At 38.5% G+C, this 15357-nt stretch overlaps 1 protein-coding gene across 1 annotated transcript; it reads left to right on the plus strand.

Annotated features, from left to right (window-relative positions):
* The first annotated feature begins 11152 nt into the window (after window positions 1-11152).
* On the plus strand, window positions 11153-14885 carry LOC108666415 (monocarboxylate transporter 2-like). The gene is made up of 6 exons (XM_047884957.1): window positions 11153-11797; window positions 11897-12012; window positions 12529-12672; window positions 12906-13512; window positions 13830-14050; window positions 14345-14885. The coding sequence occupies exons 1-6, from the start codon at window positions 11736-11738 to the stop codon at window positions 14479-14481; spliced, it is 1287 nt and encodes a 428-aa protein (XP_047740913.1). The 5' UTR covers window positions 11153-11735; the 3' UTR covers window positions 14482-14885.
* The last annotated feature ends 472 nt before the right edge of the window (window positions 14886-15357 follow it).

The following is a 15357-nucleotide window of genomic DNA, read 5'->3' on the forward strand; positions in this document are numbered from 1 at the left end:
TTTAGAATAACCGTAATTGTAGAATTTAGCGATAAATGTTTCAAGTTGAGATAACCAAAGAAAAGGAGCGCATTAAAGGGGTGTTTGATGATTAGAAAGGTGTCATCAATAAACCTATTGTATTCTTCATTCACCACATTGGTTCATTCAATATTTTTCTTCATATCGTTGTCTAAGAAATCCAGAAAAAGATCCCTACAATGCGGTTTGTGTAAAGCTCGGTGAACAGCAAGCACAGTAGAAATATTTTCCGTACAAAAAACAATATTCGTATAAAAATTACTCTTTAAAGACAAAACTTCTAAGGGCCCAGTGTCTCCAATGTTACACATGTGCAATGAATTTCTTATTTTATTTTTAAATGTTTAGAAAGAAATATTTTTTATTAAAAAAATGTTTGAATTTTTCAATTATTTTTTTTCTGTCAATTGATTCAAGCAATGTCTTCAACTTTACCCAAGTGTGCAAAATTTCAGATCGATTGAACAGGTAGGTGCGTGTTAAATATCGATTATAAGATTTGTAGCAGACAAACAAAGAAAAAGTGAATGTAAAGAGAAGTGTTGTGAAAAGGAATAACTTTTATAACTACCTATCTTAGCTGTAGTGCTATTGATTGAAACGGTGCGGATATTAACGAGCGGAATTTAGTGTTCATCAAATCATTTTGCTTCAAGCATAAAAATCTGTATATTCAGTTTCCGAATCAGCTTCAAAATATAAATCAGTAAATAAACACTCGTCGTGAATATTCTATTATCAAGAGACGGGTTATTTAGCCTCCCATAGGCCATGAGGATAGTTGAACTTCCGGATGTCGATTCATCAAATTTATTCGCAAATTTAGAATGCTGAAGTTTTGAGGCTACAGTTTGTTTAACATCTCCGGCCATTATATCGGTACGTCGCTACACAGATCTTGTGCTCATCGATTTGAATTTTAGAACTTTCTTAGAATACTTCTGCATAACATTTCCAATCGCATATTTTATTGCATATAATAATATGATCACTACGGTAATGGTGAAAGGTTTGCACATCAACGCTATATTAAAAGAAATGTTGTGCGATGTTTCAAACCTCTTCTACTATCAGCCCTAGCAGACAACTACGAGAATGCACGCAAGTTCGGCTGAACTTTAAAGTTGTCTCTCAGTGCTTTGATATAATCAAAATGTTTGTTTTTCTCATCTGAATGGATCCTTTCTGAATGGTCTTTAATTTTAGAAGGTTTCATATCATAATTGCTTAATTAAAGTCGATAAAAAAGTAGCCCTATCGGAAATCGTAACGTACAGGAGACCATTTGATTGGCTAAATTTTTGCGTCCCTTCAAGCCACAACACAACATAAATTTTTGCGAGCAGCTTATGGAAATTACCATACGCTTCTCGCAAAAATTTAGCCATTTTAATTGTTGATAATGTTTATTTTAAACCATTATTTAGCCATTATTATTATTATTAGTTGTTGTTTATTATGATCGTTCAAGCTTGAATGGTTGTGAAAACTATATCCTTAAGATACTTTTGTATGTCAAGTTTTTAGTGGACATCTGCCAAATAATACAAATATCTCTAATTCTTCACATAGTGATTCAGCCGATATATATATTTCTTCTGAATCATATGCAATCATTTCTCACTACAATGAGCATAAGCAATTAGTTCAAAGTTTCACGCTAATATTTCTATTGTTTGCGAATAGTCAGTAATTCAGAGGATGGACTTTAATTCTATTGACAGAATTTATGCACACTTTTAAAGCTATATTCATTTCACTCTTTCATTGTATGAAATGTACTAAACAACATACACAGTAGCATACACACCTTCCATACCTGGAGCGCCGTCGGATAAAACTGCAATATTACAGAAGGAAATTTTATGATTGTTCACAAATTACTTTCAAGCATTTAAAAGTCGCTTAACCTTTGAACCAGATTCAAGATCATCAGCAAAGAGAAATCCTTCATCAGTGTTTTCAAGAGCCTAAAATCCCAACGTTGCCATTAAAAGATGTGAACTGTCGAAAGTTCATTCGTCAAATTGAATAAGCAATTTATAATTTTAGTGTTCCGACATTACAGATTTTTCAACATCTAAGGTTATTTCCCGATGCATCGTTGCACAGATTACTGCACTTAAATTATATACATTTTAAACCGTATATACTGTAAGTACTTAAAAATAACTAGTCTGCTTTTAAATCGCAATCTTCTCTGTTAATAAATTTTTGGACTTTAACCTTTTTAGAATCCTTTTCTTGATTTTTTATATATTTAATTGAAAATTTTTCATTTTATTTCGCTGATTGAAATTTGATGTAATTTTAAAATTTCTACTGTATTACAACAAAATTTTTGTATGCAAGCTCTTGAAAAACCTCACCGATTCTTTTTATTTTTCTTTTTCGACCCTTATCAATTCATCGACCACTTTGGTTCAGTCTTGACGTTGACGCTCCGAGTATGAACGCCTGCAAGAACAGACTAGACGAAGCTATGCAGGAGCATATGTTCAGTCTTAAAATGCCTAGCAAATTACGGACCAGGCAATAAGTCTATTCTATTCTATTCTATTCTATTCTATTCTATTCTATTCTATTCTATTCTATTCTATTCTATTCTATTCTATTCTATTCTATTCTATTCTATATGCAGGAACTCGATTTCGGCCACGATGCCGACCCCTGATAGAAACATAAGCATAAATATGAGACTTATGGTGTGATGGACAGCGGGAAATCTTTGGAGCTGAAAACAATGGTGGGCTGGTTATGTTCAGTATAATTGTGAATCCAAAATTCAAATAGATCCGATTTTAGTGAATGATAATAAAACTATAGAATTTGTAGATCAATTTTTAATTGTAATTTCTAACACGAATGGAAAACTAGTTATTCCCTGTGATAAACACGACGGAAATTCGTTCAATATTGTTCAATAATTATAACATGACTACATATACTATTAGTTGAGAAATTGATCAAATATTTCGCAATTCACCTTTTATTAGATCAATGAGAACATTTTGCTTCACCTACTAAAAAGTAGCTGGTAGCTTCATTTAGCAGCCTACGGGCTGGCTTAGAGTAACGTACTACTGCTTGCCGCTGAAATGTTTCAATAATACTCCGTTTTAATCCACGTTTACTTTGCTCTAAATACGAAAAACATATGTCACTTAGCGGTGTTTTGATAATCCGGCCCCAGCTTCCTACTTATGCTTTTTTCACTCATGTCTCAATAAGATTAAAATGGAAGAAAATTTCTGTGTAGCTTTCAAAAATTCGTACTTCATCTTATTCATGAATCTCTCATTTTTGGAATACTACCCATAAATGCATTCAATGTTCTGTTAAAATGCCTGCACTATCGAAGAAATTTGCTTACTTCGGTAAAGGTCGGTCATCGCGCTGGTCTACGGGGAAATACCGTTCTGACAGTGGTGGGCAGTAGCGCGCTATATGTAGCGATAGCGGTAGCGGCGCTACATTTAAGCAATTGTAGCGGTAGCGGTAGCGCCCGTTGCATTTAGAGCATGTAGCGGTAGCGGTAGCGGCCGCTACATTTCAAAGTAGCGCTGCAAAGCTCTGCGTTCTGAATCACCTATTAATACGAAGTCTGCGATAAAACTCGACTAATGAAACACAATACGAAATAATTTAATACGATACGACAAGTGCAAGCAGAAGCAACGTATTCTTTCTTAGGATCACGGATAAAGATTGATGTATTAGAATTACAAAAAATTGATATTTCGTATATGTCGATTTTTTGGATGCGCTAACTGGTTTGATGCTTTGGACACTTCGATGCGCGTGATGGACACGTGCAAACTACCCAAGCATCGGATGATTTTTTGCAAGCACTCACGTGCTCAGAAATGATTGTGCACATGCATTGAAGCCCTCACCGCAAGGGACCGTTGCAACGCTTCATTCATAGTTCCTTCGTTATCGCGAGAACACCTGGATAGGTGCTCTAGGATAGGTGCTCTGGATAGGTGGATAGAGCACCTTCGTTTATTTATTTACACTATAGGAGGCAGGTGGTTCTTTTGGCTTAAATTGGCTCTCAACGCCCGCGTAAGTAATCGAAGATTTTTTGGATATCTCGGGAACTATTCATACTTAGGATAAATATTGCTTCAGTTTCTTTACAGAGATGTTTCCAAATTTCAGAGCTCAATGGACACGAACTTTTCATAATGGCCCTCTGTTGCGGTACTTTATAATACCATCAGGACCGTTGTTTTAATTTGTATACGAATAAATAGTTCACCTGGTTTGAGGGACTACAGTAACCTCACTCTAAACATCGTAACACAGCATTGCAAATGTTGTTGTTATTTTATGAAATAAGCTCGAAAAATGACTTAATCTCATTAATAATAGCTGAGGATGGGAGTAAAGCAGAATCAAGTGGAATTAAATTACAAATTATTGCCACGAAAATAAGGTTATTGTTTATCACAATGTCGGTATTTGACTGCCATTTTGGATCATCGACATCACTGAAGCCGTTGACATCATAATCTCGGTCCGTGACATCATAATCTCGGTCCGTGACGTCATAATGAAGGTCTTTGACGTCACGATGGGTGAAATCATGGTTGAACTAGTATAAGGTTGACCCACACTGTTAGATAAATGACCGTTAACGGTATTACCGGCGTTTCAGTGGCCGGTCGGCACGTGAAAAGAAACACCGTGCCACCGTTTTTATTCCAATTTACCACCAGAAATCCGTAAAACATCTGATAAAAACGGCGAAACAGTTTATTTTCACGGAGCGACCGGCCACTAGGACGCCGGTGGGACCGTTTTTTCACCGTTTTTTCTAACAGTGCATCAGAAGCCCAAATTTGCGGATGTAGTTCGTTATTCGCCTGTGACGTCACTGATCTCAGTGACGTCACGGGCATTAACCAATCATCGAAATGCGCTCAAACCAGTCAACCAATCCGTCATGGGAAAGACGGGTTTGTTTACGTTTCTCGATCTTAACGGACGTAACAAGAAAGCTGAACTGAAAGACGGAACTTCTCGTGGGTCAACCTTATATAGTTCAACCATGGGTGAAACGAGGGCAGATTGTTAAATGATGTACTTAACATTTATTGACAACAAGATAGCAGGTCACAGTGTAATATAAGTAACGAAAATCAAATATTGCAACAAATAAGCAAAGCTTAATAGAACTTATTTGTGGTTAGGAGCAGAGCAGCTTGCTGGAACTGAGTGGATTTACTGCCAATTTTACTGCCAATTATCAATTAAAATCAGCTGGAATCTGACACTTAACAGGCTTAAAATCTGTGAAATTGTGCTGAAATAAACTTATAACAGAACACACCAAAATTCATGAATGAGAAGATAAAATCGAAAAAATTCAATCGAATTATTGTCGTACTTGTATACAGCGGATGTTGACAAGCATATACTGTATATTCCTCTTCTATAGCAAATCTTCAGTTTATAAACCCCTTCTGTACTTTCTTGTCAGCTATGCCCGGGAATAAGTTATCGGTAAATACTGGTTTATTTTTTGTCTGATTTGTTGAAAATTATATATTTTACCCACATACTTCTTGCGCATGAGGTAGCGTCATGCATTAAATTAGTGTCCCTTTTTATTCCTCCGACATTAAGTAATTGCTGAACATAAAGCTTTGTTATGAGCGTGATTCATGCTGTACATGAGGCGAGTCTAATGCATATAATCATTTCTATGCGTGAGTTTTCAAACACTTGAACCTTGAAACACTGAACACTTGAGGTGCATGGGTTGTTTTCACACTCTAAATCAGTGCTGTGCTCTAAGTGATTTTCATACACTTGATATTGGTATTGTTTGAGGTGTTATTTGTGTGTTTGATCCTTGCGTTGTTTCCGGTGTAATTCATATACTGGATTTATGATATATTTTATGTGTTATTCATACACTTGATAAATGCTGTGTTCAAGGTGTAAGGCTCTGTCAAAAACTCAGGCTTTGACAACCGGCGAAATGATGTCGAGGCCCGCTCTGCTTGGTCCGCTGAATTCAATAGATAATAATTTAGATTGTGAATTGAATAAAGGTGACTACGCCTAGTTAAACTTAATGAGTCCTTGTAAGTATAGGACTAATTCTTGAACTGAACCCTGATCTTTGGTTTGCCGCTTGCTGGCATTTTCCGGTAAAGTTCAAACACGGAAATCACTTACGTACGTTGTCCTTGCTCGCGGATCCTATAGCTGGGCCGTATACCTGATCCTATAGTTGGGCCGAATCCTATAGCTGGGCCGTATACCTGATCCTATAGCTGGGCCGAATCCTATAGCTGGGCCGTATACCTGATCCTATAGCTGGGCCGGATCCTATAGTTGGGCCGTATACCTACCGCGGGACCGCTTTTCTAAAAAAGTTCATGCTTTCCTGTATAGAGAATCGTTTGAATTTTCGTTGTTCCAAATTGTTTATGAGAAGAAAACAATATTTCATGTCAAAGCTACCAGTAAACAAAAGAGAAGCAAAAAAGGATGAATATGGAACTATGGTGCCCTATTGTCTCACAATTTTGACCATATTTGCGAAATAATCTTTTGAACGTGCACTTAGGGTTATTTATGAAAACTATTCTTCTATTGGTCCAGATATTTCTGACACCACGCTTTAAATTGCTGTCAACTTTAATAGTGAGCGGAGTCAATATTAGCGGAGAACAGACCAAGCTCTGCGGTCATTGCGCTGCCAGACCACGTCAACAGAGCTGGGCAGCGCTACTTTGAAATGTAGCGGCCGCTACCGCTATACGCTCTATATGTAGCGGGCGCTACCGCTACCGCTACAATAGCTTAAATGTAGCGCCGCTACCACCACCGCTACATGTAGCGCTCTATCTGCCCACCACTGGTAACAAGTAACATGTTGACACTAGTAACAGGCTGAGGTTGACAACATTACACCGAAATCTTTCGTACAGTTTTATTCTGTAATTTATATTATGCATGTATCATGCTGGTTTTTAAATAAGATTTAATACTATTAAGTAAAATCTAAAGGCCTTATCTACATATAAATGTAGCGGCAAAACCTCGTATCACTACTTAAATATGTAGCGGGCGCTACCGCTACCGCTACAATTGCTTAAATGTAGCGCCGCTACCGCTACTGAAAATGTAGCGCGCTACTGCCCACCTCTGCACGTCAGTACGTATGCATGGGTTCCGCAGTTCTATTGTGCGGCTGGCTGCGGGCGCATACAGCACGACCTCGATCGTATTTGCACTGGCAAGTTGTACTGCGATAGTGCAGGATTCCCACTTATGGCTGTGGAAGGCACTGCGAATTGGCGAGAAATAGGCGTGCTCATGTGAAGACTTCGCCAGTGAGCAGGTTTAGAACGTGCTCACTAAGAGGGCCTTTGCTAACTAACGGCTAGAGTATTTATTCAGGAAGAGATCATTTTGAGTACAAATTATGCGTATAACAAAGTTTTAAAGGGCTTAGTGATTAGGGTAGTAATACTATCCCTGCAAGACGAATTTATGATATAAGTTATAATCCATACAAACTGTACGTGACTTTACATTGGAAATTTTCACACTAGATCCCTTTCCATTGACGATGAATTTTTTCTTAACGAAACTCGTCAGATTTGCATCTCGAAGTGCAGTCAGTGCGCGAGCTCGTAAAATTATAAGGCTGAAGTTTTTTGTTGGAAGCTACGTGATCGGAATAATCGAAGTTTAATATTGTTCAGCCAAATTCTTTATTCTGCAACAAATTATTCTAAATATAACATTCTGCACTCTGTAAACCTCCAGTACATCTATATGGTTACACTAGCTGTTAAACATAATTGCTGAAATCCGCTCAAGAGTTCGTAGTTAATAAGTAAGTTGCTTTCAATTTTTAGCTAACATTGTTGAAGGCAGTGAACCAACTGCTTACTGTTCACTGCTCTCTCGTAGTCATTCGTTTTAGAGAAGGGGATACGAACAGGCCCGATTCTGCAGTTTCTTAGAATGTGTTGCTTAAACGAAACTTTTCAGTTTATTGTTCTATTTCAGTTTATTGTTTCAGTTTATATTGTTGAATATTAGCTTCAGATTTAATACTTCAATTCTGAGATGGCAGGACGTATGACTTCATTCATCTTAATTGTAAGAATCTATCCGATTTTTCGTTTATTTTCGCGACCCCTCTGCTCAGATATATGTATATATTTGTTGGCATTGCTCTGACTTGAAAACTTGAGAGTCTCGAATATGTGGTCTGGCAAATGTATGGATCAAATATCGAATTTAAGAATAATGCTGTCTACTGAACTCTCATATAAAAAGTAATGAATAATAGTTTCCTTTCTCTGTAGTCTGTTTACTGCACCGTGTAGTGTCGTGTTCTCATCGTGTTGCATCACGTTCGCAAATATTTTGACCAATGCTCCGATTTGTTCAGCAATCTTTTCCTACTTTCTTGAGCGTTATAAAAATGTTGTTTTTGAAATTGGTAAAAAGTTATTATTTTATTATAACTTACTCTTAATTAATAGGTAATAATAATATTATTAAGTATTACTATTACTTAGTAAGTAATAATAGTGAGTAATAATTATTACTTTGCTATACTCACTGGTGTAGCAAATTTCGTGTCGAGGGAAAAATGTGCATTGATACACGTTTTTCGTGTTTTCTGTGAGTTGAAACGCTTAGTATTATAGCTAATAATCCATCAACTATCAATCAGCTCCAATAACTATCATGAATTGTAATATTCATAACAGAAAAATTTTATTTCTGAAGTGGAACCGGGTTTGACGACTTACCGCAGCGTCCTTTAATTTTTGTTTGACGATGAGCTGGGAAAAATTGTGCACAATACAGCATGTATTGAAGACTGGGAAGGAACCGCAACGCCGTGAACCTAAACCCAACGCAACGCAAACCTTAAATGGACTTGACGCCGGAAGGAAACTCTGAGCTGCTATCGTTTGATTAAATAACACATGTGTCATCAAGCGTCATAGTGAAAGTCATCTGAATGACTGGTCGTTAATTAAGAGACGACTGCCCTCATAATTATAGTACGTTTTAATTAATGCAATTAATATGTCATGAATAAATTCAGCGATATTTTCCAGCTTTCAACCCTTAGCGGAAAAAGTTGCTTATTGGTGTTGCCATACGCATACTTGGATGTCACATTTTTCGAGTGTTCAGTTCTATGATGCTAAATATTATTCAGAGGCGTGTGAAAGACATGAAGAGTGTGAAGTGCATGAAGTGTATGTTTATCTAAAGATAATTAGTTTAGGGATACAGCTCATTCAGAGTGAAAAAACGACCTAATTAAAGCGAAGTCTTTTGATATGAAACGTGTGACTCATAAGATCATAATCTTTATGTCAGTGCAAGCGGCAGTTCTTTGGTACTTGCTCACTGGCAATAATGTGTTACAAGACACAGTATTACTGCGATTATTCACAATAAATCGAAGGTTAAAATTTCTAGCTCCAAGCCAAGTATTAGATATATCTGCCATTGGCAATTTCGGTTTCAAGTAATTTTTAATTGTGTTCATCGTATGTTCATCTCGTCATTTTAGGTGATTTATGTCAGCCATCTGTTTAGTCTAGGCAAACGCAACTGATCATGTTCCACGTGTCAGGATGATATAGTTCTCCCTTGTATAGATATTTCTGTTGAATCATTTGAACACACATACCTCAGTAGAGAGAATGCTCCTTTGTTTTGAAGCATGACAAGTGAAATGAATATAATAACGCTTGATATATACAAAAACTAATTTATGGCGAAAGAATCATCGCTCCATTGAGAATTGAATGCATCCATTTCATTCACGAAATGTATGCCACAGTGAATACAGTGAAGGAATACTTAACCAAAAGTGGGCCCATTCGTTTCCACCATGATTATATGTGTCAAGTAATTGATGTGTCATCCAGCTTGTTACTGGCATTGAATTATCCAACACAATTGCTCCCTCTAATTAACCGCGTCATCAAAGCGGCTAACCGCGGTAAAAGTAATAACGGTGCCAGATCTGACAATTATATTATTAACTACCTTAATTGGCCTTAGTACCTGATTTAAAGTGAAAATTTTCCGGATTCTTCATCAATAACAGATAAAGAAGAGTCCATAATTAGTTTTACTGGTAGCGTTTTGTTGTATATTTGCATTTTCCTTATAAAGAATATTGAAAATTAATTCACCTCAATTGAATGACCCTATTTTTACTTGCTTTCCTCGCTACTGAAGTACTGATCATATTTCCAATTGCTTGAACAAATAATTTCCAGAGCTATGCACGTTCGTGAAAAATTTAACTTGCATTATGAGGTAGCATGCAACATTAAAGGCAAACAAGACACATCTCGAATTGGAATATTCTCAAATTTATTTCATCCATGTATTTCATACCATTTCATTCTGTATTCGTACCTCTTAGTGTGTGTCACACTAACTGAATCTGCTTCATCACGCATCACTTGGCATTTCATCACTTGGCTCTGAAATGGTTTAAGTAGATTCACTCAACCCATTAAACCTCCGCGGGCGGTCGTTATATGATCGGGCGTGTTTGTGCTATACGTTTTATGAGCGTATATCATTCCACTCAAGCTCGTATAACATGCCCAACATGGGGCTCGCACAGCATGTCACATCATTCATGTTCATATAAAATGCACAACATGTGGCTGGCACAGCATGTCACACCATTCATGTTCATATAACATGCCCAACATGTGGCTGGCACGGCATGTCGCACCATTCATGTTCATATAACATGCCCAACATGTGGCTCGCACGGCATGTCGCACCATTCATGTTCATATAACATGCACAACATGTGGCTGGCACAGCATGTCACACCATTCATGTTCATATAACATGCCCAACATGTGGCTCGCACGGCATGTCGCACCATTCATGTTCATATAACATGCACAACATGTGGCTGGCACAGCATGTCACACCATTCATGTTCATATAACATGCCCAACATGTGGCTCGCACGGCATGTCGCACCATTCATGTTCATATAACATGCACAACATGTGGCTGGCACAGCATGTCACACCATTCATGTTCATATAACATGCCCAACATGTGGCTCGCNTACGTTGATGGTCAGGTACGCATGGCTGGTGGTGGCTGTGATGTTCCTGTCGAACGTCGTCACCGCCGGGTCACGAATAAATAGCTCATAAATACAGCTTACGTTGATGGTCAGGTACGCATGGCTGGTGGTGGCTGTGATGTTCCTGTCGAACGTCGTCACCGCCGGGTCACGAATAAATAGCTCATAAATACAGCTTACGTTGATGGTCAGGTACGCATGGCTGGTGGTGGCTGTGATGTTCCTGTCGAACGTCGTCACCGCCGGGTCACGAATAAATAGCTCATAAATACAGCTTACGTTGATGGTCAGGTACGCATGGCTGGTGGTGGCTGTGATGTTCCTGTCGAACGTCGTCACCGCCGGGTCACGAATAAATAGCTCATAAATACAGCTTACGTTGATGGTCAGGTACGCATGGCTGGTGGTGGCTGTGATGTTCCTGTCGAACGTCGTCACCGCCGGGTCACGAATAAATAGCTCATAAATACAGCTTACGTTGATGGTCAGGTACGCATGGCTGGTGGTGGCTGTGATGTTCCTGTCGAACGTCGTCACCGCCGGGTCACGAATAAATAGCTCATAAATACAGCTTACGTTGATGGTCAGGTACGCATGGCTGGTGGTGGCTGTGATGTTCCTGTCGAACGTCGTCACCGCCGGGTCACGAATAAATAGCTCATAAATACAGCTTACGTTGATGGTCAGGTACGCATGGCTGGTGGTGGCTGTGATGTTCCTGTCGAACGTCGTCACCGCCGGGTACATCAAGAGCTTCGGCGTCATCTACAACGCCGTCGAGATCGCCTACCCCGACACGTCTGCCACTGCAGGAGGTGTCGTGGTCGCTCTTCTCTCTGGATGTAGGAACTTTTTAGGTGCGACACTTAAATTACAGATAGGTTAATTCCTCGAAAATGCGACAAAAATGTTGTATTTCTCTAACAAGGACTTAAATGTGACCATGATATATGAGGCATGTTTTTCAAGTCAGTACCGTTTTGAAATTAAAAAAAAGACGTGCAAAGACATCGCAATCATTTTATTTTTACGTGAAAGTCTGTACCTTTCTACATTCCTACCTAATTTCCGTGAATATTGAGGCACTTGTCAAAACGTGGCACCAGTTTTTGAATATTCATTCACATATTGCCGGCAATATTCACATATTGCCGCCTGAACCATTTTGTAATTTAACAAATAATGAGTATATATTTTCAATAACCTGACTACTTTGAAAGACGATTGAGTGAAAATTCCCATATACTACGGGTGATGATTGAAGATATTTTGGAGGTGAGCTTAAAATCATGAAGAGTATTAAGATATGCGTTCAAATGTTCAGTAATGTTTATAATATCAGATTATAAAAGATGAATTTGTTTTAATACCAGCACCCGTGGCGGGGGCGGCCGCGGTCCAATTCGGGGCGAGACCGGTCATGATCTTCGGGATTGTCCTTTGCTCCGGCGGCCTGTTTGCTTCCTTCTTCTGTGACTCCGTCGCCACCCTCGCCATAACGCTGGGGGCCATGATGGGTAATTAATATTTCTCAAATTATATTCCAATGTTTAATAATTAGGTAACAAAAGAATTAACAATTTAAATTAATCATGTTCTAAATTTGAATAAATTGGAGCCCCGAATGCCATTGCTGCAGTTTGTAAATAAATGTGCCCATTTTGAAATACATGGGTTAGTGGCTATCAAGAGTTACGGTACTGGCCGTAAGAAGTGAAATGGAATGCATAACTTCTACCTCCTTTTCCAGGCACGGGCATGTGTGCAGTGGGTATCGGCCAGATTATAGTAATGCCGGACTATTTCCGCAACAAAAAGGAACTCGCAAATTCCATCCGCGTAGCAGGCCACCCGCTCGGGGGTGCTGTCTTTCCGTTCTTCTTCCTGCCCATATTCGAAAATTTCGGACTTAAACTCACCTTCATTATCTTATCAGCATTGTTCGCACAACTTGCCGCGTTTGTATTCCTGATAAGACCATTTTCAGTTCATGTAAAAATGGCTGAAGTCCAAAAGTCACGCAGAGAAAAGAGAAAGCAAAGCGCTTCAAATTGTGTAACAGCCATAAACGATAATGAACCACCACAAGAAACTAAAATGAAGGCAAAAAAATTTGACCTGAAGCTTTTCTTAAACCCCATTTATTTGACGCATATTGGCACGATAGCCGGATTGTCAGCTGCTCTTCCACACGCTCATTATTTCTTGGCCGCTTACGGCAAGGCCATCGGATTCTCACTTGAACAAAACTCTATTTTGCTCGCGTACCAATCGGTGCTGGACGGCGTCACTCGCCTCTTGCTCGGCTACATGCTTGACAGAAAACTATTCAAGAAGACGCACTGCCTCGCAGTGTGGTGAGGAACAGCCGAATGCTTTTGTTTGAATCATGCAAATTGACATGAGAAGTTTTTATTGCCATTATTCACTTTGATAAATGCTTAATAGGGAAGTCCTCAATAACTTCCGTCTTAGTTTGCAACATTTTGAGCTTGAACATAAAGACCCTCTCGGTCATCTAATCTAATCCAATGAATCTAATCAAACAACCATTAGTTAGTTTCTAGATAAATTTCATTGTTCTTTTGTTCATGAAAATTCATGCGAGCAATTTGAATGCGTTGCTATCTCTTCCACTCATTTCACACTTAGCTTACCACTTTCTCAACCACAGCCTGGTTGTGGCCGGCATTGGAACTGTAATGATCCCAGCGTCAACCAACTTCTGGGTGGTGATGTTCATCTTTAGCCTTTTCTCGCTCGGAAGCTCCGGCTACTTCGGTACCATCAATGTTATTCTCATCGATCAGTTCGGAGCACACAACGTGGCGTCCTCTTGGGGATTCATTCGTATGATCCAAGGAATCCTGAACTTCACGTACCCTCCACTACTTGGTATGTAACAAAGATTTAATCTCAAAATTCAAAATTCGTTCCGTGAACTTGAGCAACGTCAGGCTATTGTTCCCTTAAATAATTTATTAATGCCAGTCATTTTGTTGGTAAATAGCTTAATTGACGGTTGAAATGTCTTTGATTTCGTGTTACCTGGCATATCCAATTGTCAGTTTGATACTAGAGCAAACTTGTATATAGAATTTCTCATGTTACAAACATCTTTTTCATACATTCCCATACATGAGATTCGGCAGCACTTCGAGGAAATTTATTAATTCTTACTATTTTCAGGTTATTTCGTGGATGTAACTGGCAGTTACCTTCTGACTTTCGTGATTATGGGCATCGGTACGATTTTCGCAGGTCTCTGCATCGCAGTACAGCCTCTCGTTGCCCGGGCTGTTAAGATCGACATGATTTTCTATTAGACGAGAACAATGACTTCGACCGATGAGTGTTATGCTGATATTCAACGTGAATCGCAGGAAAATTAAAAAAAATGTAACAGAAGTCAATACGTGTCGGTCTCTTTATTAGTATGAAGTATTGTAGATAAACACTATTAGGAAATTATTTTCAAGGCATATCACGTCATTTCGATCAAGTTATATGTTTCATTGTGATAAGCTTGTGTTATCCCTTTATGATTTTTGTAACATAACATATTTGACGCAAAGACCGCCAATTCCTCTCAAATTGCCTTATGGTCATTTACCAAACAAGGAAATAATTCCACAATTAGCCTAAATATTGATGAACGAGGAATGATTTGATATAGAGATAAAGAGTAGTTTGTTTTTTCCATAATTCGGCCATGCGTCCGAGGCTATGCAAAGAGAATTGAAAGATTTTTTTATAAAATACTTCCCAAACGTTAATGTTCATATTTTATTGGTGAACATTTTAAAATATATTCTTTCTTTCGGTACAAAGATATCCTTCCTTTTCATATGCGATCGTTCTTAATTTATAGATATAGTTGTGCGCGATGTGCATCTGCGTACGTTGGTATGACGTCACGCTATCATTATTCAAGGGTCGCCGAGCATAAAGGGAGAAGTACAGGACTGCTGGGCAGTTACTATCGCGTCCATATTCGGCTGTGCGCACTCACGCCAAACGTTCCAGTGTCCGACAGTGACTTTAAGGTTTTAACTTTTAGTTCTGGAACTTCCGATCTGCGTATTTTAGAGTCATTGTATATTTTCAAAGATAGGCCTAGTTTAAATGCAGCCTTTAGTTCTTATCCACTAGGACTTGTGAATAGATAAGTTCTTAATTTTTAATTTTTAGGTTTCTGTTAA

The sequence above is a fragment of the Hyalella azteca genome, unplaced genomic scaffold, assembly GCF_000764305.2.
Source record: "Hyalella azteca isolate HAZT.00-mixed unplaced genomic scaffold, Hazt_2.0.2 contig16599, whole genome shotgun sequence".
NCBI classification, from domain to species: Eukaryota; Metazoa; Arthropoda; class Malacostraca; order Amphipoda; family Hyalellidae; genus Hyalella; species Hyalella azteca.

Excerpts from the sequence above, each read along its gene's own strand:
- LOC108666415 (XM_047884957.1), top strand. The coding sequence starts at position 11,736 with ATGGTCAGGTACGCATGGCTGGTGGTGGCTGTGATGTTCCTGTCGAAC. Across the intron at positions 12,673-12,905 it reads AACGCTGGGGGCCATGATGG|GCACGGGCATGTGTGCAGTG; the intron begins GTAATTAATATT and ends CTCCTTTTCCAG. Across the intron at positions 13,513-13,829 it reads ACGCACTGCCTCGCAGTGTG|CCTGGTTGTGGCCGGCATTG; the intron begins GTGAGGAACAGC and ends TCTCAACCACAG.